At 40.1% G+C, this 21,970-nt stretch overlaps 1 protein-coding gene across 2 annotated transcripts in view; it reads right to left on the bottom strand.

Annotated features, from left to right (window-relative positions):
* RCAN2 (regulator of calcineurin 2) overlaps positions 1-21,970 on the bottom strand; it is a 310,286-nt gene that overhangs the window by 101,367 nt on the left and 186,949 nt on the right. Inside the window, exon 1 of one of the 2 annotated variants that reach the window (XM_056126139.1) lies at positions 6,444-6,792. The exons of the other annotated variant lie outside the window; for it this stretch is intronic. Within the exon in view, the coding sequence (XP_055982114.1) occupies positions 6,444-6,530 (87 nt within the window). The 5' untranslated portion in view covers positions 6,531-6,792. Of the gene's footprint in view, positions 1-6,443; positions 6,793-21,970 lie in introns of those variants that run through there. 2 annotated transcript variants of the gene reach the window in all.

The raw sequence follows: 21,970 nt of genomic DNA, 5'->3' as shown, positions 1-21,970 counted from the left end.
CAATACATATTTGATGAATGAATGAATGAATAAAAGCACTTTGTATAATGCTTGACAAACAGTAAGTGCTCAATATATTGTTGCTATTATTAAGTTTGCTCATGGCTTATGTATCCAATTCTAGGAAAGGTGGCCTAAGGTGATTTATTAGTCAATACCTAACGGTGCAATGAAGTCACAGAAGATGAGATCAGTCCTATTCGAAGTTCTACTGATATAGGCTATAATAATACACCAACAGATCTTGTCTTATATCATGAACACAAATTCCACTTTCAGTCACCTATTATGAATTGTGTGGCCTTGCTTATTTTGATGTTCTCCTATAAGAAAGCCAACTTCTTTATATTTCAAGCACTGTCCCAAATCATTATTTCAGTAAAACAGAGTTATTATTTTACTACCACTGCCCTACAATTACTAAAATACTCCCCTTCACCCAGTTATGAAAGTGTCTGGTTAGGTAGGAAAGAGAGAGGAACAGGATCCCATAATCAATGGTTGTGGTATGAGTCTATTGTTTTTGTTTTGGCTTTTTGGTTCACACCTGGCAATGCACAGGGGTTACTCCTGGCTCTGTACTCAGGAATTACTCCTGGCGGTGCTTGGAGGACCATATAGGATGCCAGGGATCGAACTGGGGTTGGCTAGTGTGTGCTAGGCAAACACTCTACCCGCTGTACTCTTGATCCAGCCCCTGAGTTCATTCTTATTGAACTGCTGCATTTCCCAGCACATTTCCTCTCCCCTGCAACTGTATGGAATAATCAAATTTTAAATCACATTTTAAAATAAAAGCCAAAACACCGCTATGCCTAGAATTGCCACAAAATTATATTTATTGATAAAAGAAAAATGATTTTAATTACCAATTAATAAAAATGTAGCACTTCCTTCTTTGATGAAATATAGGTGAAGAGCCCCTGGAAGGTGGCCTCAGTGCAGAGCACATGCCTTGCACATTCAAGGCCTTGGCTAACTTCCTTGGTATCCACGATGCTACGAGTGTGGCCTTGGTACCCCCTCCTACATACACACCATCATCCAGGGTGCCAGGGATTAAAATCCAGGTTGATGCATGCAAGGCCAGCACTTTTCCCACTGTATTATCCCTCTGGCACTCAAATACTTTTAAGATAAATTTTTCCTTCTAGATTGAGAGGGTGTAGGTTTTTATCTACTTCAAAAAAATCAGTTAAATGATCTCTTAGGGCTTGGGCTGTGACTAAGTGGTAGAGCTTATGGCTCTGTGTGTGAGACTTTGGATTTGATCCCCAACACAGCAAAAAAAATTTTTAAAAGAAAAAGACTGATTGATCCTTCAATGTTTTAAAGGCCTTGGTTTGATTCAGTTTAGATCTAAAGCAGCGGAGGGATACAGTCTACTTTACATAAAGTGTAAATTCTGGGCCATGCGTGGGTTGGAAAGTTTATGATCTCCCTTGGAAAGCTGGCCTATGTACCACAAATTGCAATGTCCACTAAGCTTGTTGCCTAAACCTATAAAGTGATAATAATGTTCTAGGTATCATTTTCTTTCTACTTGTTAATTGTAAGCTTGGCAAGCCCTTTATAAGTGGTTGGTAATCATACTCTAACAGGTGGAATGCACATGGAACTCTCTGAATTTTACATTAAAACCTGGGATCCTAGGGGTATTTAGGAGAACAATGGGTTTTTAGATTTTTTAAAAAAACAAAACTGACGCTCAGGTTAGTTTAAAGTTCCAACAAAACCCTTTAAAGAGAGTACTTCAAATAAGCATTCTGTAGTTAACTTTCATGTTTAGGAATGCTATTAGCGGAATAATGTAGCTGGTTTTTCTCAGGTGTCTCGAAAATCTGTGTCTCAGGGAGCAACTACCACTTACATATGATCACTTCCCACTCTGTGGAAGTAGTTAACTACTTCTTCAGAGAAAAGAAAATACTTAATACTGCATACATAAGGATACGTTTCTTAAAGCACTTTCAGGATTAATATCCAAATTAATATTTAGTTTTGCATCAATTCATTTATTTTCAAAAGGGTCTTGATTCTAGCTCATTTTGTTATCAGACAAAAACAATTTTTTGTTTTGCTAGACGGTAAGAAGCTATTACTAACATGTCACCCCATTCCCACTCCCCTTGGTTTTCATGAACTAAACTGAAGGAGAAATGTAACAAATATTACTTCACATAACAGTTGCTTAATAATGAGCATTTCTGTTAACATTTTGTTTCCTAGAAGTTGCCATAAATAATCTCTAAAAAGTTTCAGATTTTGAGAATTAAATTATGCGCCACTCAAACTCTTTCAGTAATTAAGTAAGCACAAGGGTTTGTGAAGTTCAGAAAGAAGTTTAGATATCTGCAGAGACATAAAGTCACAATCACAGCAAGTTCCTCTCTCTAGTTTTCATTTGCAAAAAGCATTCATGAAATAGGCAAGCAGTTTGTCCAGCTCTCAAGAGAAGGGCCCCGCTTTGTTTCTGAAATCAGCCCAATACCCACATATTCACCTATGCTGTCTCTCCTCAGAGCAAAGTAAAAAACACATCACAAACTTTGTTCGACCCTTCTCCTGTGACTCTTTCAAACAAAACAACTAATTTGAAATTTGTGACTTGAACAACAGAGAATCCTTTGTATTAAGTAACCATAATATACTGCTTTCTTTTGTCTTTTGTGTGAGTGAAATTCACACATAACAAAGATTATTAGTCATATCATACTGTTGTGTGAATAGGAAAATATACACAAAATAATCAAGATACCACAGCAAGATACCACAGCAAGATACCACATGTCCAGAATAGTTAAGAGACTTTCCCAAGGCCACTCAGATCTTCACAAAAACAGAGAAGAGAAAAATAGGATGAGTCAAGAGGAAAAATCTCTGATCTTCTAGAAGGATAAATAAGTCTTACAGCAACCCTAAGATTCCAAAGCCATGAACAAATATTTGAGGAACAAATTTCTGTTTATAATTCTCTCTTCTGCAAGAGTCAAGAGATCTAAAACAAAAAGAGAGAATTAGAGAAATTAAGTTAACCATAATTTCTAAAATGAATTATTTTATAAGGTGAATCCTCAAAAATACAAAGTATGGGACTGCAGCTATAATTCAGTGGTTGAGCACATGTCTTGCATGTGTGAGGCTCTGAGTTCTATTACCAGAATCCATGATACTCCACCACTACTAGAAATGACCCACAAACACTGGGCTTCACATTCACAATCCTCCCCACCCAATTCTACAGCTCATCGTATCACTTTTTATTAAAGATTCAAATTTTAACTCTCTGAATACTGCTCTGTAATAGCCGAGTTCACAACACCACCAATGAAATTTTGGAGAAAACAAATAGAGCAGAATGTTATTTGTTTGATTTATTCCTCTCTTTGTTACTACTTAGTAGTAGCTTTGACAAAATTTAAGAAATTGGATTCTGAAGACTCCCTACAGTGTTATCAGCTAAGATCCACTGTGAAGGATGAGGCTAAGACATCATAAGACACAGGATTTGCATTTGCCTCCACCTCTTCAAATAAACCATGCATTGTTGATGAATGTTGTCTGGTTGTTTCACACTGATGAAGCTGATTTCCCAAGGGTTCTACAAATAGGAAGGAAAGGTATGAAATGCAAAAATCCTGACATCAAGAAGCTGGATACAACTAGGTAAGGTAAACCTTCACTAGATGCCTTCCTTCTTTCTGATAATAAGTATCAAAGACTGAAAAGAAAGAAACTCCTGGCCACTATGAGTCTGTTATTGGCAGTGAATGAACTTTACCTTTGGGGAGACTGTGTTCGGTGACAGAATTTGACTTTGACCTTTCTCATCATGACAATAAGTAATGCTCGCTTTTGAGCAAGAAGCATACAGATTTTTCTCAACAAAGAAATTTGTTGAGAAAAAGGCTGCTTTAATTTTTCATGTTTCTTCATTTTATTAAGCACAAAATTTATGACAGCAATAGTATTTTCTATCGAATAATTAAGAGGAAGGGCCATGTTTTCTAAGTTGCTATACTCTCTCTCTCTCTCTCTCTCTCTCTCTCTCTCTCTCTCTCTCTCTGTCTCTCTTTCTCTCTCTGCTGGACACACTCTGTATGTTGGGTCATCATTATAATCTCTGCTGGAGTTAGGATATTTCAATTAACTGGCAAAAGTTACCTATCACCCTCAGAGATGGTATGAAAAGATCACAATGACAATGACAATGAGGGCAATAGCTAACATTTACTGAATACTAATGTGTTCAGCACTATGTTAATTATCTTGAATGAATAATTTCATTTAATTTCCCATTAAGCCAGGGAGTTAAGAACTAGTATTATACCCTTATTATAAATTAGATAAAAACTAAAACATTTTAAGTGATTTGTTGCAGAGGAACAAATTCATTGTTGAGACTAGTTAGTAGTAAGGAAAGACAACACATCTTTCTAATGGGAATCTTCCCCCAAAGTTCATAAATTTCTACTGCACAGCATCAGCTCTTTCATAATCAGGCCTTGATCTACTTTCTTCCTCTGTTTCCCCTCCAATCTCTCTCAAAGATCCTACTGCAGTCAAATGCATTAACTCACTGGACTACAAAATGGAATCCTGTCTCCCATGTTCTCACTCTTTCTGTATCAAAATGGACCCATCTTCAAGTTCAAGTGCAACTTTCTTCAGGACATCATCCAAACCATTCAAGTACAACCAGATGGAGTAAAAACTTTGTTTTTCCTAATTCCATTCATCATTCTCACTCAGATACTGGCCATTGGACAAGTAGATTATTTTATAAATCATAAATAATGCAACATATAAGCATGTTTTAAATTCCATGAATAAACACAATATCTGGCATGTTGCAGTTCTATCATGAAAATTTCTTTCTATCAAGTCTTGGACCCCCTCAAATTTTTATTGTCATAGATATTCTTAAAGAAAGCAGATAAACAACAAAGAATCATTGAGGACAGAAGGATCTATAGAGCTTTACTCTATGTATATTTAATTTTGCTCCCATAGTTGCTGAAAGATGACTCAAAGTGGACTCTAAATTGGTTTTAAATTGGAAGTTTTTGGAATGCTTATGGCAGGCACAAGTGTCAGGACAGTTCGTTTCTGCACACACGTTTCCATTCAAGAACAAACCACAAGCAGTGCCTAGCAATTCTAATTTTCTGTACATCAACATGACAGGTGGTAGACACTTCCCTAACATTGGCATGAGAATTGGTAAACTCAGGGCTACACATCTAAAATATGCAGCAACAATAAACCAGATTCCTGACTTCAAGAGAGTGTTCAGAACTACATCTTGAATGACAGAGCCATGTGCTATGTTGGCAAATACAGAAATCTTTACCTGGGGAGCAGTAGCAACGCAACTAGAAAGAATTCAGGGTCTTTTTAAAGACTACAATAAGGGTGGGCTCTGATTATATAAAATGTAATTAATTCCTCTTTCTCTCATACCAGGGGCAACTGTCTTCTGTGTATGTTTGTGTGTGTGTGTGTGTGTGTGTGTGTGTGACAGAGAACTGTGTAAATATGAAGAATCTTTATTAAAACCTCTAGTTCTTATATTAAACATGAGAGAAGAAATCGAAACTCCCATTTTATAAGTATAGAATCGTTCCATGATATAAAACCAAAAGAAAGAACAAAAGAGGATGAAGACCATGGTGGGGGGGGGGGGGGCAATTACCCAGAATAATTAGACAATGGATGCAGGCATCAGCCAGGGAGGATCAAATGCCTACTGTGGAACACTGACTTAAGAGGTGAAATTATTTCTGCCTGAACTTTCTTTATGGAAAAACTGCTCAGGAAAAATTACTTGCTTCCTTTGCCCGACAAAGAAAATTTAGGCAGATGCTCTTCAACTTCGATTTCCACGGAGGCAGAAATTGAAATTGCTATCTGTAGAACAGCTTTTGTTCACTTTGAAGACCACATCGCATCAGAATATGTGACAGGTCAGAGTTATTGCCCCATTATTGGGGCGGGGGGGGGGGGAGGGTTCCTAAATAAAGTATTTATTATCTGTGCTTTCTTCATTTCATTACTAATACAAAGCCCCTGTTCTCATTAAGGACTGGCCAAGTCTCATTGCCATAGATAGGAGACCACAAAAACATTTCTACAGTGAAAGGACCGAACTAGGTTCACCTACTAGAAAAGGCAAATCAAACAAACAAAAAAAATACCAGACAATGACAGACCTTCTCACATTCACAAGTAACATAAGGGGCAGAGGTCCATGGGTCGTCTAACTTATTCAAATTAAGATAGCATTACTCCTCACATGCATTTCTAGTGTAGAGCCAGAAGCCCAGAAACTATGGACCAAAGTCGGGTTTCCTGCAGCCCCCCCGCCCCCCCCCCCCCCCCCCAGGCAGAAACAAACAGCTTCAGAAACAGCAACGAGGAGAAAGAAGACTGTGGGTGCATACCTTAACCTCCTGATTGGTAAAGACCTCGATGTCCACCACGCAGGCAACAAGAGTGGAAACATCACAGTCCATGCTAGGGGCTGGCATTCCCCCTCCTGAATTTTCAACAAAGAGTTAGGCCCCTTGAGTTGCGCTGGACGGAAGGAGCCTCTAGGTGGGGGTTTGCTGTGAACAGAACAGCAGGGGCTACTGCCTGGCCCTGGGGCTCGCAGGAGCTCAGCACCTGAGCTGCTCCGGCTGCTCACAGCCCGCCGCGTCTGAGGCTGCACAGCGGAGTACGGAACGGCCGGCAGCTCTCTCACGGCAATGACATCACCACCAAGACTGACACAAGCTGAAGCTATTCTCCCCCCAACCCCCCAAGCCTTTTATCTCTAGGCAGTGCAGCGGAGCAAATTGAACATGATTATGTGCTAAATCTGAACTCAGACTAAATCAATTCGGGCAGCAGCGTTCGTTCGCTAGGAACTGAGTCATAGCTGTTGTTTCAGCGGACTGCTTATGTTTGCAAAAAGCAGGGGGGAAAATCTGACACCAGAGGCTCTGTTTAGGAGGGCTGGGGGAAGGGGGATAATTCTGCGGATGAGCCCCTTGAGGTTAAGATGAGACTATTTTCTGCCTCGGAGAGGAGCAGGAGGTTGAGACGTTTCGCACATTGCTTGGCTGGTGCTAATTATGATCCTGTGCCACTAGGAGCAGCCACCCATGTTCCGGGCACCCTAAGGTGTCCTGCATGGACTGAATGGAAATCTGTACTTGGAGTCACTAGGAGCTGGACAGCAGTCATTCAGGCATCCTGCTTAGAAAAGACAATTAGAGGTTTGTGAAATTCTATTTGAAGCACAAAGTGCCGACTGGTAACTTTTCTAAGCAGCCTTCCAAGCTTGATTTCAGACTGCCTCCAAGGTCATTCGAGCCCAAAGCGGCCACGACAAGGAGTGATGGCATAAGCTTAGCATGCAGCATGAGGGGACAGATGGCAGTCTGATGGGCAAATGCACTGAAGTGGGTCATTGTCTGAGCCTCAGGGCTCAATTTTGCCTGAGACTTTGAACATATCGATTGCTTTCTCATCTCTTCCTGATTGTGAATCCCTGAAGGGCAGGACTGTGGATAATTCTTGAGTCTTTAGCTGAGTGTCTGGCATCGGTAGGTAAAAATTGTTTAATGAATAAATCAACTAAACAGGAATAGCCTTCTTTCACAATGGTAGTAGGCAAAGGAAAACTACTAGAATTGTCTTTGATCTGATCATTAGTTATAAAGGTCCCGGCAGAGCTCAGACCCATGCTGGAAAAATCAATCTCAGGTAGAAATGCAGTTGCAACTTCAGTGGGTGTCAGAGCATCAGACTTTGCCACAGTCACCTTCAAACACATGATTGAATAGAGTGTTTCAATTTTATATGCTCATGAGAAAGGTGACACTTCAGATTAAAGATAGAAGTTCTGTGGTAGGTCCTCATTGGACTGTACTGGAGTTTAGGATTCAGCTTCAACAAGCCCTTTCCTATGCTAACTGAAATCACTCCACAAATACAAATATTTAGACAGATGAAACTATATGATTGAGGGTGGGGAGAGAGAGAGAGAGAGAGAGAGACAGAGACAGAGAGACAGAGACAGAGAAAGGAAAAAGAGGGGGAGAATGAGTGAGAGGAAAGAAACAGAGAACAAAAGAGAAAGGGGGAGGGGAGAGTGGGAAGTAAGAGAAGTAGGGGAGAGGACAGGGAATGAAGAGAAAGAAAAGAAAGGGAGAGAGGGAGAAAGGGGGGAGGGGAGAGCACTGTAGGGACTATAAAGTCAAATCCACGCAGAATTCCACCGAATGATGACTATGTGCAAAACCTTGTACCAGATGCTTTTAAGAGTAAAACAATGAACAAGCAAAATCTATCATCCAAAGGACTTAAATTTCAGAGAAGGTGATTAGGACAGAGACAGGGACAGAGACAGAGAACATGGGCCTCTGCTTGCTCCTGAAAGTCAGGCAGACAGGTGCAGGGACACTCCAATGTGGGGAGCCAACTAGAACTGTCTAGAAAAAAGAACAAAGCAGGGTACCGGGGAACAGAGGGCGAGGCACACTGGAGGTTCCATTTGAACTGGGGGTAGCCAGCCTATACGATTGGGAGACTCCTCCTGCTTATCTGGTCACCCATGGCATGGGAGGCGAAGGTTTTTAGAAAGACAAAGGGGTTGCTATACAAATCTAACTAAAATGTCTAGGACCCACAAAGATGAAAATGATTCTGAATATTAGTGACAGGAATTTAAGAGGTAAAACAAAAACAAAAGATGATTCCTCTCCCCCACAAATTTTATTTTAGGTCATTTTCTAAAATCAACTTGAAGTTAACCAATGCTACTAAATTTTATACTTTAAAATGGCAAAGATGATAAATCCTACACTATTTATATTTTATCACAATTATAGATGTTTAAATAATAATGTTTAAATTATTACTATGGAGACATTTATAATATTACTATTATCATTATCATAAAACTTAAGGCCTCACCTATGTTAGTCACATACTTGGCCCCTAAACCAAGTGTTTCTTATAATATTTTTAAGATTTAAAAATTTTAAGATATAACGAAGCTTTTCATCATATTTTTTAATTCTTTAAAACAAGACTCCTCTCCCCCTTTTCTGTTTAGTTCTCTTTACATATCTACGTAAACTAGTTATCCGGTTCTTTCGTCTTGTAGCTCAGACATACTTAACGCTACCATTTTTAGACTTTAAAACAAAACTTTTAAATTATAGTTTAGGTCACATGGATACAATAGCACTAGTATTTATGGTACTGACACACATAGTTACTGCATCTTCATCACCACCAGAGAGTCCAATACCTCTTCCCACTGCTTGCTATCTCAGTTGTCATTCAAGACAAGTGTCTGTCATTGTTCAAAGCTGGCTCTATAGTGCCCCTTGTTTTCACAGTGGTGACATATTGGTAGGAATTCGAGTCTCAGGTCTCTGAAAATTCAGCTCAATATGTAACACTGGCTGGTTTTTGTGGTGCAAATATTCTTATGGAGGAAGAAGACCAGGTCTGGCTCACCCCTTGAATAAAAAAACTCCAAATTTTAACAAGTAAAATAAAACATAAGTAGAGGGATCAGAACAACAGAGGTGGCACTGTGGATGGGAGTTATAGAGATACAGAAGGTATGAGTTCAGTGATACCTTTTGACCTCCAGTACCTTCCACCTGAGGCCCTCTGCAGGCCTTCCCAGCTGACAGGAGCACAGAGCTTCGTCCTGGCTTCTGCTCTTCCAGGGACTGACAACATTAAGGCATGAGATGTGACAAGATGCCTTAAAGGAGGTCACTTCCCGGCTTCTTGTAGGCCAGGCATTTCTCTAGGTCTGACACCTTAGTGAATGCACTCAGCTCCAGTGAGTGGGAGAGGATGCATGTCTTCCAGCCCCAGAGGAGGCAGCAGGTCTATTTTGCTAATGAGCACAGATGTCTCCATTACAACTACAGGTTGTGAAAGGCTTTGCTCTTTCTATGTGTCCTCCTGGATCACTTACATGTGCTCTTTAATGCTTATCACAGAAAACATATTCAGAGGCGGAGAGTATAAGAATGAGCCTTCATGCATCCAGCAGCCATATGTCAAAGTAACTTGGAGCCAGTAATTGTCCTCTTGGAATTAGCCCCCTTGGAAGACCCTTGAGGTCATGATGGTATTTGGATTTTAACCAGCCCTCCAAGTAATTCTCATGCAACTCTCATTAAGACAGAGAGCTACTGCTCCAGGTCTCACTCACTTCTGCACTCACTCCAGATGATTTTGCAGTAGATCTCAGGCATCATATCAGCCCATACACACAACTTCCATTAGATTGCTCTAAAAAGTAAGGGCTTCTGCTTTTGCAGTCACAGTACCTATTATGATATCCCTCCCAAGCAACACAGATTTTCTTGCTATCATCAAATATCCTGCCAGTGTTCGCAGTACTCCAACTGTACTACAAATGTTCTCTTTTCTCCTAGTCCCCTCATTGTCCTCTTATTACTGTTCATAGCCCTTCCTTCTTTTCTTCCTTGGCAGGACAATTTATTTACACAGGGATCCTTCACCCTACTGGTGTCTCTTAATCTGTTGACACGTCTTTTCATTTCTTTTCTTTTTTCCCTTATAGTTTGTATTGATGGTGTAACCATGGTATTAAAAAATTTTTCCTGTTCTGGATTTTTTTGATGACCTCTACATAATATCATTTAATTGATTCTTCTGTCACTGTCCTCCCATTGTTCATCGATTTGCTCAAGCGGGCCCAGTAACGTCTCCATTGTGAGACTTTGTTGTTACTGTATTTGGCATATTGAATATGCCACGGGTAGCTTGCCAGGCTTTGCCATGCGGGCGAGATACTCTCGGTAGCTTGCCGCAGGGCTATCGATGAGGGGTGGAAGAATCGAACTCGGGTAGGCCATGTTGGCTGCGTGCAAGGCAAACACCCTACCCACTGTGCTGTCATTCCAGCCCGATTGTTCTGTGATCTTGTTAAATCCAGAGGCTTGATAAGGATTCAGGTTTGGCAAAAACACTTCAGAGATGGTTTGTATACTTCCAGCACAGTGAATATAATGCCTGGATTTTTTGTGCAAATCACAATCTTTCACAATTAATGCCTATGCACATTGTTACATTAAAAGTTGCGTAATGATCCCTCTTCATTTGTTCATGAAACACTTCTAGTAGGGGTAACTAATTTTCCTATACTTTCAACTTACCTTAAGCTACATTTTTGGAAGGGAAGCAAATTAAACATTTGATTCTTTAACTGTATGAGCAATGTTTTAAAAGGTGTGTGTGGGGGTTAAAAGGGTTTGTGGGGGTGGGGGTAAAAGGAGGCAGAAGGATCGTTCAGGAGGCTGAACACATTCTGTGCAGGCAGGAGGTCAGGTTTGATCCCTGCCACTGCATATCATATCACCAGAGTGACCTCTGAGCTCAAGGCTGGAGTAATCCCAAAGGACTGCCAGTCATGTCCCCTAAGCCAAACATAAATAAATACATTTTAATATAAAAGAGACTTGTTTCCCTTTCTTCTTCAAAGATGACTGGCTTTGTTCTTTTAAGTATCATTATGAATTCTCCAAGTAAACATGTGTGATGGGCTTAAATCCACTGTTACCTTATCTTGTTGATACTTCCTTTGACTAGAGTCTAATTAGGTTGGTTCCTAAGTCTTTTTGACACAATCCCAATTGTCTTTGCAGGCTCCGTTATCTTTTGGCCTGAGAAGATGTTCCAAGCTCATCTTTTCACTTCCTGTCCCTGACAAGGAATCGTTCATTTCTTCAAGGAATCCTAGTTCCATTTAGTATTCTTATAGATAATAAATCAAAATCTGTACACTACAAGGTGTTCCTTGGATTTTTTAAAAGCCTTTCAGTAGGGAAGTGTTAGGAAATATGATATATTTAAATCTGGCAAACATGAGTTCAAGCTGATAACTCCAGTTCAAATTCACGACTACAGCATTGTTGCTTAAAGTCATCGATCTTACATATGCACCTCCTTTCTTTGAAACCCATTATCTCAGTTCTTACCAACAACATAATTGTTCATTTGCTTTATCCCATACCACACACAGTAGCCTCAGATTCTCAATATTAATGCTATCAGGAACAATCAAATTTTCTACCTGTTTTTTATTCATATAGTATATACCATACAGGAGGCACAAATGACTCTGGGTTATTTTAGGGATAAGTAATCAGTTTGGGGTGGCGCCAGCTAGCAGTATTCTGGGGCTCCTCTGGGTTCAGTGCTCAGGGTTGATTTTGGTGGTACTTAGAGGATGATGCAGTTCCAGACATTAACCTGGAGTTCTTCGAGCAAGCACGTACTCCAAACTTGCAAACCATCTCCCTGGCCTCAGACTATTATGTTTTATAGTCTTTTAGAATAGTTTAACTTTTCTATCAATTGAATAATAAGTTAGGTCCATGTGTTTGATTTTTCTTTTGATTATTCTTCAAGATTGCCTTTCTTGTTAAATTGATTTTTTTTATCATTGTAACCAATATTACAAAGTTAAAAAAATCAAAACCTCAAACTTATAAAAGATATCTCGCTTCTATATCTCCCACTATATCTCCCCCCTGTCTCCCACTCACCCTCCACTGTGCCTCCCTCTATACAGGTTAATGTCACGTCATGTTTATTGTTTATTATCCTCTAATTTAAAATATGTAAATGCATATTACTTCCCTATCCATTCATTGATAGGTAACATTTTTAGTACAGTTTTCTATATGTACTTCCCTACTGGGATTTACCCATTCTTATTCTTATTTGTTGATCAGAACTTTTAGCTGTCTTCTCCCATTTTGCTATTGAATTACACAGCAACTACTGACATAGTGCATATTTTTTTCTTATTTTGCATTTGTAGTTTATTTGTTTTGGCTTGGGGGCCACACCCTGTGATACTAAGGGGTTACTCCAGCTCTGCATTCAGGAGTCACTTCTGAAACGGCTCAGGGGACCATATGGGATGCTGGGGATCAAACCCTGGTTAGCTGTGTGCAAAGCAAGTGCTTCACCCTGCCCACTAGACTATTGCTCTGGCCCCGCCACTGTATTCTTTGGCCAGGTTCTGGAACACTATAGTTTCTTGGTTAACAGGCAAATATATCTGGTATTTGACTATACAGAGTCATTTTCTTCCATGGGAGTCATACCAGTTTATGAGAAAAGTTATATCCGACTGTATGTGCTTTACATGGATTGGGCACTTGTCATTTGGTGGGTAGATACAGTTGTTTCACTGAATCAATTTACTTTCATTTCTGTTATTATGGGCACAATTAGGAATCCCACTTCCTTGTTTTCTGACAATATAACTGAAGTTACCAGGACCTGGGGAGTGGAATCAGGGGTGAAAACATTAACATGACATAAAGATTCTTCATTATGTAAACTGTATTGACCCAACCAGTGCCTTCCTGTTTTTCCTCCTGCTCATTCAAAATTTTTTTTGACATAAACACACCAAAAGTCCTAGACACACACACAGTCATCACAGTGCTTTAGTTGGCATTACTTTTATTAGGTAGAAGACAGATGGAGTAGTTGTTTACACAGACAAGAGCCATATACACTTCTTCCATGGTACTTAGGGCTGACATCACCTGACAATCGCAATCTCATTGCAAGGATTTTGCATTTGAATTTTCATTGACTGTCACTTGTCCCAGTCTTGCACTGCTTACTCCTCCACAGCATTAGGGTCTCTGCTGGAATGCCTACCTTGAAGGCTGCCCTGGCGAGAATGAGCAGTCACACTGTTACATATAACAGGCTTCTTATGATAAGATTGGCTTAGTGTTTTACTTCACGTATGTATCATCATGATGTTATATGTTCATTTTAATAACTTCTGTCTCTCACACCTGAAGGCAGGCACTATGTAAGAGCTATATAGAGTGGGATCTCCAAGTGTCTACAACATGGTCAATTACACAGAGAGAATGCAGTGATTCTGTGTGAATGATTAATTGAATGGATAGCATTCTTTTGCTCTAACAGACCCCTAAAAACAGGTATTCCTGAGGACATGAACAAGGACAAAGTGTTTTATTGTTAAGGGAGGTTGAAGAAAACGAAGGTGCCTTGGATCTCTGGGTAATGGCGATGGTGAATTGTGGGCTAGTGGAACTTGAGGGGAATCCATAGGAATGAGGGTGACCCTGGAAGAGAACTGCACACGTCCTCATTCTGCAGAGGTTCTATGCTAAGCATCAGCTACGACATCCTTGATCAAACTCAGGGATTGTCCTCATCCCACTGTCACCCAGTTTGCACCTGCTGAGACTTCACAAATATCCAGCAGCTAATCCTTGAGTGGGGTTCTCCAAAAAAGTCATCTTCATTTCTTTTTTGCCATATCTTCCTCTCCAGTTCCTAAGCTATCTCTCCTGCCTGATTTATCTTTTAGGAACATTTCCCCTACTTTTTATCTTTCATGACAAAATGAAAGGCATCAGGGCTTCAGTTATACTGGTGATATGGGTGAGTGGTATGGCCATATACCCAAAACACAGACCCAACAAAATTGACAATATGAGATCTAAGCTGCAACCACTAAAACTCTGTAATGTGCCTGTCGAGCTGACAGGCAGGGATGGGGAGGTTGTTGGGATTGGAAGGAAATATCGGAACACTGGTGGAGGGAAGTTGGCAATGGTGGTGGATTGGTGTTGAAATATTATATGCCTACAGGTCAACTATCAATAAATGTGGAAATCACGGTTTAATTAAAAAATAAAAACAAAATAACTGTTACATTGGCGATAAGAGTAACTTGTGAATACACTTTACATATCCTTTTCCATGTTTATCCATTTCAAACTCAGACGATACCCCTTTTTTTGTTTATTTTTCTTTTTGAGGGGGGTGTAGGGGCACTTCTGGCAGTGTTCAGTTTACTTCCGGCTCTATGGGCAGGGATCGCTCTTGGCAGGGTTCAAGAATTGAACCCAGGTCAGTCCTGCACAAGGCAAAGCACCATACCTGAGTGCTCTATCTCTTCGTCCCAAAGATGTACTGGGCAATGTGTGCCTAAGAAACTAACACAGTTAAAAAATTGCAGTGGTGGAAATAAATAGGGTGTTTGCTCAGTACCTGTTTTCTGAGTATTGATTTCTTTAGGAAACCCTTCTCCACCTCCACCCTCAAGTCATCTGAGAGTGGCTTTGACTACCCGTTCTTTAGGGTGGTCAGGCAGTCAGAACTTTTGTGAGGCTTTTCCAAACTGTATTTGGGACATGAATGCCAGGCTCCTATAGTCTAGAAGACCAAGATCATTGCTGGCCATGGTTTTTATTAGAAAGTCAAATTCCTCAAGAAACAAAGAAAACAGAAGAAAGGAAATCCTGGAATTCTCAGATTCTCACTCTGAGGTCCAGTGGCTCGCTGTCCTTCCAAGGGTCTCATTCAAATCCTCCTGTGGCTGTGTTAAATACTTTAGCATGTCCTAATCAATGCCTCCCTTATCCCTAAACTAATTTAGATTTCTTTTTCTGTCACTAACAACCACGTGTGTACAATCTGGTAACACATTCATAGACCTAGGTTAAGTAACAGAGAATAATATATTGATTGCTACAAGCCACATATTCAGATTTCTAAGTGGTCCTGTGGAAACTCCCTTTAACCATTGTAAGATTTTAGTAAGAGAGCTGGAGCCCTCCTAGGTAAGGTAAAGGTAAAGGCCCTCCCGTTGATCGTCGATTTGCTCGAGCGGGCCCAGTAACATCTCCATTGGAGACTTTGTTGTTACTGTGTCTGGCATATCGAATACTCTCGGTAGCTTGCCGGGCTCTCCGAAGGAGCCCTCCTAAGCTTCCCTTTTTGAGGTAGCAGTAGAGCTCCAGAGTGGCTTTCTGCAAAGAAAATCTCTTCACAGGTCCTTCTTTCCACCTCTTCCCTACTGACCCCTCTTTTTTTTTTTTTTTAAATTAGCACTATTTGACTAGTTTGGAATTATCTATGCTGTAGGATAACATTGCTTTGTCCTTTCTCCCTTGCCACAAGGAGCTTAGGTTTATCAGATCAGACCCATCAAAGTGCTCCCAAGTCACTCCTGTTCTTTTGTTTATCTGTAACCACTTCTCTATGCTCTCTTCCCCAGTTAATCAGCTTATTCCCCTAATCAGTTTCTGTTAATTTGTAAGGTCAGATCTTTCTAGGACACTGAATTTATATTGTAAGTTAATATTGCCTTTCTCCTCTCCTTATGTCTTTTGAATAGTTTACTTTAAAGCAATGTCCTTTTGTATAGACACAAGAAAATAATTAATATTATGCTTTTGTACCTTGGGATTTAATTGGCTTCGAATATTATTCATTCCTGGGCACCTGCTTTCTCAGCTTAAGCCTCAGTTGCCCTCACATCCTAGCACCCCCAAAAGCAGGGTCCCAATGAGGGACTGGATGGAACCAGGGCAAGCAGTAAGCTATGTGCTACCCTAGCATTGAGATGGGCCTGGCCAAAGTGCCACGATTCTTAAGTATAAGTTAAGAGTTTGATCATGGACAAATGCTATCATGATCCAAAAGTAACGATGAAACTAGGACCCTGCTAGATATAGAAAAAACTAATCTTGCTTGAGCACTGTAGTCTGAGATCGAGATGACCCCAGGAAAGCAATTCTATAAGTTTAATGCATCTCTTACTGTGTCCATACAAAATGATTAATATGAATGCTTATGTTTGTGGAACAAGGAGAGGAGAAACACACCCATGGGATTCTGCCCTTGGGTGAGTTTTCCTGCTGAAAGAGAATCTGTCCTAGAAGAAGCATCCCCTGAGGGAAAGAACTTTACCCCTATTGATTGTGACCACAACTATGTGTAAGCCCCAACCCCTAGGTTTTGGGGATTTAACTAGACTGTAAGAGTGGGCTCAGAATTGAGATCAGATCCAGAGTCTAAGCCAGAAGGAGAAAGGGGATCCAGATTGGGGGTTGGGAGAGGAGAGAGAGAGAGACAGGAGTGAACGGGGATGAGAATGGAATAAACAGCATCTGATCAATCCAACGGCTTGGCCCTCGTCTCCCAGAGTCTGGGCAGCCAGGGGAAGAGCCGTCAGGGCCATCCCCTGGCTACCCTCAGAGTTTTATACACTACGCTAAAAATCTGCTGGTGGTCTACACCTATTTTTGTTGAAAATGTCTTTTTTTTCCCCTTTTGGTGTTTAGCCATATCTGGTAGTGGTCAGAGTTTACTCCTGGCTCTGCACCTAGGGATCCCTCCTAGCAGTGCTTGTGGGGTGCTGGTGATCGAACCCAAGTCAGCTACATGCAAAATAAATGTCCTGTCCATTGAACCATCTCTAACCCCTGAGAATATCAAAAGCAAAGCAAAACACTGTTCTCCCGTTGTTTATCAATTTGCTCGAGTGGGTCCAGTAACGTCTCCATTGTGAGACTTTGTTGTTACTGTGTTTGGCATATTGAATACATCACGGGTAGCTTGCCAGGCTTTGCCGTGCGGACAAAATACTCTCGGTAGCTTACCAGGCTCTCCAAGAGACAGAATATCATATTATTTAAATTTTACCACTGTTCCCATTTGGAGATGAAGTAATTACCCATAGTCAAATAGTAGGAGAGTGATAGAGGAATATAAATTAAATGTGACTTTTCTTCTAAAAGTGAATTGGAGGAACAAACCCAAACACATATGCACTAAGGAATGAATTTTAGTGGTGATATGATGGCTGGAATTGGAAAGAAACACATGCTGGAGGAGGAGGGTGATGGAAAGAAATTGACATCTCAAAAGAATTTTAGGAGGTTTGAAATCAATTTGGCAACATATTTTTCTGTTGAATTATATTAGTCACTGGCAATGAGGGACCAAATTAGACAATGAGTGAGCAATACTAGAGACATTGTAGAAATGTAAGTGAATACATGGCGATTATATTGAGATAATGTTATCAGGCAAAGTAAAGGACAAGTTAAGATTTTGTCTTATTGCCAAAGAGAAGATGGTGCTATGACAAGAATGGGTTCTTATAGAGCTTTTTAAAAAAAATTTTATTAGTGAAACACCATGAGGTAGAGTTGTAGACTTACAAATTTTTGTGCTTGGGTTTCAAATATACAATGATTGAGTACCCATCCCTCCACCAATGCCCATTTTCCACCACCACTGATTCCAGTATCCCTTCCCCCCTCCCCCCCATGCCACCCTGCCTCTGTGGGAGGGCATTCCCTTTTGTTCTCTCTCTCTCCTTTGGGGTGTTTTGGTTTGCAAAAGAGGCATTGAGTGGCAATCATGTTCGGTCTATAGTCCACTTTCAGCACTCCCATCCTGGGAGGATCCTCCCGATACCCTTTATTTGGTGCTCCCTTCTCTATCTGAGCTGCCTTTTCCCCTAGCATGTGCGGCTGGCCTCCAAGCCATGAAGTGAACCTCCTGGTACTTATCTTGGCTATTCTTGGGTGTTAGTCTCCTATTCTGATACTTTATGTTCCCCAGATGAATGCAAATATTTCTATGTCTATCCCTCTCTTTCTGACTCATTTTGCTTAGCATGATACTTTCCATGTAGTACCACTTGTATGTAAATTTCATGACTTCATCTTTTCTAACAGCTACATAGTACTCCATTGTGTAGATGTACCAAAGTTTCTTTAACCAGTCATCTGTTCTCGGGCACTCAGGATTTTTCCAGATTCTGGCTATTGTAAACAGTGCTGCAATGAAAAAACAAGTGCAGATGTCACTTAGACTATGCTTTTTTGCCTCTCTGGGATATATTCCCAGGAGTGATATTTCTCGCCACATCTGTGCCAACACAGGTTGCTTTTCTTCTTTTGGATGTGGGCCAGTCTCTGTAGTGTGAGATGGTATCTCATTGTTGTTTTGATCTGCATCTTCCTGATGATTAATGATGTTGACCATTTTCTCATGTGCCTTTTTCCCATTCAGATTTCTTCTTTGTGAAAGTTTCTGTTCATTTTGTCACCCCATTTTTTGAAGGGGTTGTATGTTTTCTTCTTGTGGAATTCAACCAATATTTTGTATATCCTTGATATCAACCCCTTGTCGGATGTGTATTGGGTGAATATCCTTTCCCATTCTGTAGACTGTCTTTGTATTTTGGTCACCGTTTCTTTTGAGATGCAGAAGCTTCTTAGTTTAAGATAGTCCCATTTGTTTATCTCTGTTTTCACTTGCTTGACCAGTGGTGTGACATTTTTGAAGATACCATTAGCTTCAATGTCATGGATGGTTTTGCCAACTTTGTCTTCGATGTACCTTATGGATTCCAGTCTTATGTTGAGGTCTTTAATCCATTTTGATCTTACTTTTGTACATGGTGTTAGGCAGAGATCTGAGCCCATTTTTTTTGCATGTAGCCATCCAATTTTGCCAGCATAATTTGTTAAAGAGGCTTTCCTTGCTCCACTTCACATTTCTTGCTTCATTGTCAAAGATTAGAGGATCATGTTTGGGGGGAGATGTCAGTATACTCAACCCTGTTCATTGGTCTGCAGCTCTGCCTTTGTTCCAGTACTATGTTGTTTTAATTATTACTGTTTTGTAGTAGAGTTTGAAGTTAGGAAGGTTGATTCCTCCAATTTTCTTATTCCAAAAATTGCTTTAGCTATTTGTGGGGGCTCATTGTTCCATAAGAATTTCAGGAGTGTTTGCTCCATTTCTTTGAAGAATGTCATGGGTATCGTTATAGGGATCACATTGAATTTGTACAATGCTTTGGACAGTATTGCCATTTTGACAATGTTAATTCTCCTGATCCATGAGTAGGGGATACCTTTCCATTTTCTTGTGTTCTATTTTATTTCCTGAAGTAGTGTTTTGTAGTTTTCTTTGTACAGGTCCTTTAGTTCCTTAGTTAAGCTGATTCCTAGGTACTTGGTTTTCTGGGGCATAATTGCGAACGGGATTTTTTTTCATGTCACTTTCTTCCCTCTCACTTTTTGTGTATAGGAAAGCAATAGGCTTTTGGGTATTGATTTTATAGCCTGCAACTTTACTATACAAGTCTATTGTTTCTAGGAGTTTCTTGGTAGAAGTTTTAGGTTCTCTATCATATCATTTACGAATAGTGAGAGCTTGATTTCTTTCTTTCCTACCTGGATGCCCTTAGTATCTTTTTCATGCCTAACCACTATTGCAAGTACTTCTAGTACTATATTGGACAGCAGTGGAGAGAGTGGGCATCCTTGTTTCATTCCTGATCTTAGTGGGAAGGCTCTCCGTTCTTCCCCATTCAGGATAATGCTTGCTGTAGGCTTGTGGTAGATGGCTTTAACTATATTGAAGAAAGTTCCCTCTATACCCATTTTGGCAAGGGTTTTCATCATAAATGGCTGCTAGAGCTTGTCAAATGCTTTCTCTGCATCTATTGATATGATCATATGGTTTTTATCTTTTCTTTTGTTGATATGATGGGTTATGTTGATTGATTTCCGAATGTTAAACCACCCTTGCATCCCCGGGATGAATCCCACTTGGTCATGGTGTATGAACTTTTTGATGAGTTGTTGGATTGTATTTGCTAATAGTTTGTTGAGAATCTTTGCGTCTCTGTTCATCAGGGATATCGGCCTTTAATTCTCTTTGTGGTATCTCTGTCTGCTTTTGGTATCAGGGTGATATTTGCTTCATAGAAACTATTTGGAAGTGTTTTTGATATTTCAATTTTGCGGAAAAGCTTAAAGAGGTTTGGCAGTAAATCCTCTTTAAAGATTTGGAAGAATTCACTAGTGAATCCATCTGGGCCAGGACTTTTGTGCCTGGGGAGACTTTTTATTACCATTTCAATTTCCTTGATGGTGATAGGTCTGTTCAGGTATTCCAGTTCTTCTTGTTTCAGCCTTAGGAAGCTATAGGAATTTAGGAATTTATCCATTTCCTCGAGGTTTTCGTGTTCCATGGCATAAAACTTCTCAAAGTACTCCCTGGGGATCCTTTGAATTTCTGTAGTTTCTGTTGTAATGAGCCCCTTTTCATTTCTGATTCGGTTTATTAGGGTTTTCTCTCTCCCTTATTTGTGAGTTTTGCTAGAGGCTTATCAATCTTTTTTATTTTCTCGAAGAACCAGCTCTTGGTTTCATTGATCTTTAGGATTGCTTTTTGTGTTTCCATCTTGTTAATCTCTGCTCTGAGTTTTATTATTTCCTTCCTCCTGTTCAGACTGGGCTCTTTTTGTTGGTCATTTTTCAAGCTGTGAGGTTAAGTTACTTATGTGGGCTCGTTTCTCCTTCCTGAGGACTGCTTGTAGAGCTATAAACTTTCCTCTTAACACAGCTTTTGCTGTGTCCCATAAGTTTTGGTAACTCGTGTCCTCATTTTTGCTTGTTTCCAGGAATCTTTTGATTTCCTTTCTACGCCACTCGTTGTCCAATAGTGAACTATTTAATTTCCAGGTGTTTGATTTATTTTTCTGTTTTTGTGTGTGATTTACTTCTAATTTCAGTGCATTGTGATCTGAGAAGATTGTTGATACAATCTCTATCTTCTTAATTTTATGGAGGTATGTTTTGTGCCTCAGCATGTGGTCTACCTTGGAGAATGTTCCATGCACACTTGAGAAGAATGTGTATTCATCTTTTTTAGGGCTAAAGTGTCCTGTATATATCTACTAAGTCCTTTTCTTCCATTTTTTTTTTCAGATGAAGTATGTCCTTGCTAAGCTTGAGTCTGGTTGATCTATCAAGAGGTGATAAGGCGGTGTTGAAGTCTCCCACTAGTATTGTGTTGCCATTGATGTCTTTCTCCAAGTCAATGAGTAGCTGTTGTAAATACTTTGTTGGTCCCTCATTAGGTGCATATACATTTAGTATTGTAAGTTCTTCCTGTTGTACAGATCCCTTGCTCAATAAGAAATGGCCTTCACTGTCTCTTGTGAACTTCTTCACTCTGAAATCAATGTGGTCTGACACTAGGATGGCTACCCAAGCTTTTTTATGGGAGTTATTTGCCTGTAGGAATGTTTTCCCACCTTTGATCT

This window comes from Sorex fumeus, unplaced genomic scaffold (assembly GCF_029834395.1).
Source record: "Sorex fumeus unplaced genomic scaffold, SorFum_2.1 ptg000061l, whole genome shotgun sequence".
NCBI lineage: Eukaryota > Metazoa > Chordata > Mammalia > Eulipotyphla > Soricidae > Sorex > Sorex fumeus.
This window is presented reverse-complemented; position numbering and strand designations above follow the sequence as displayed.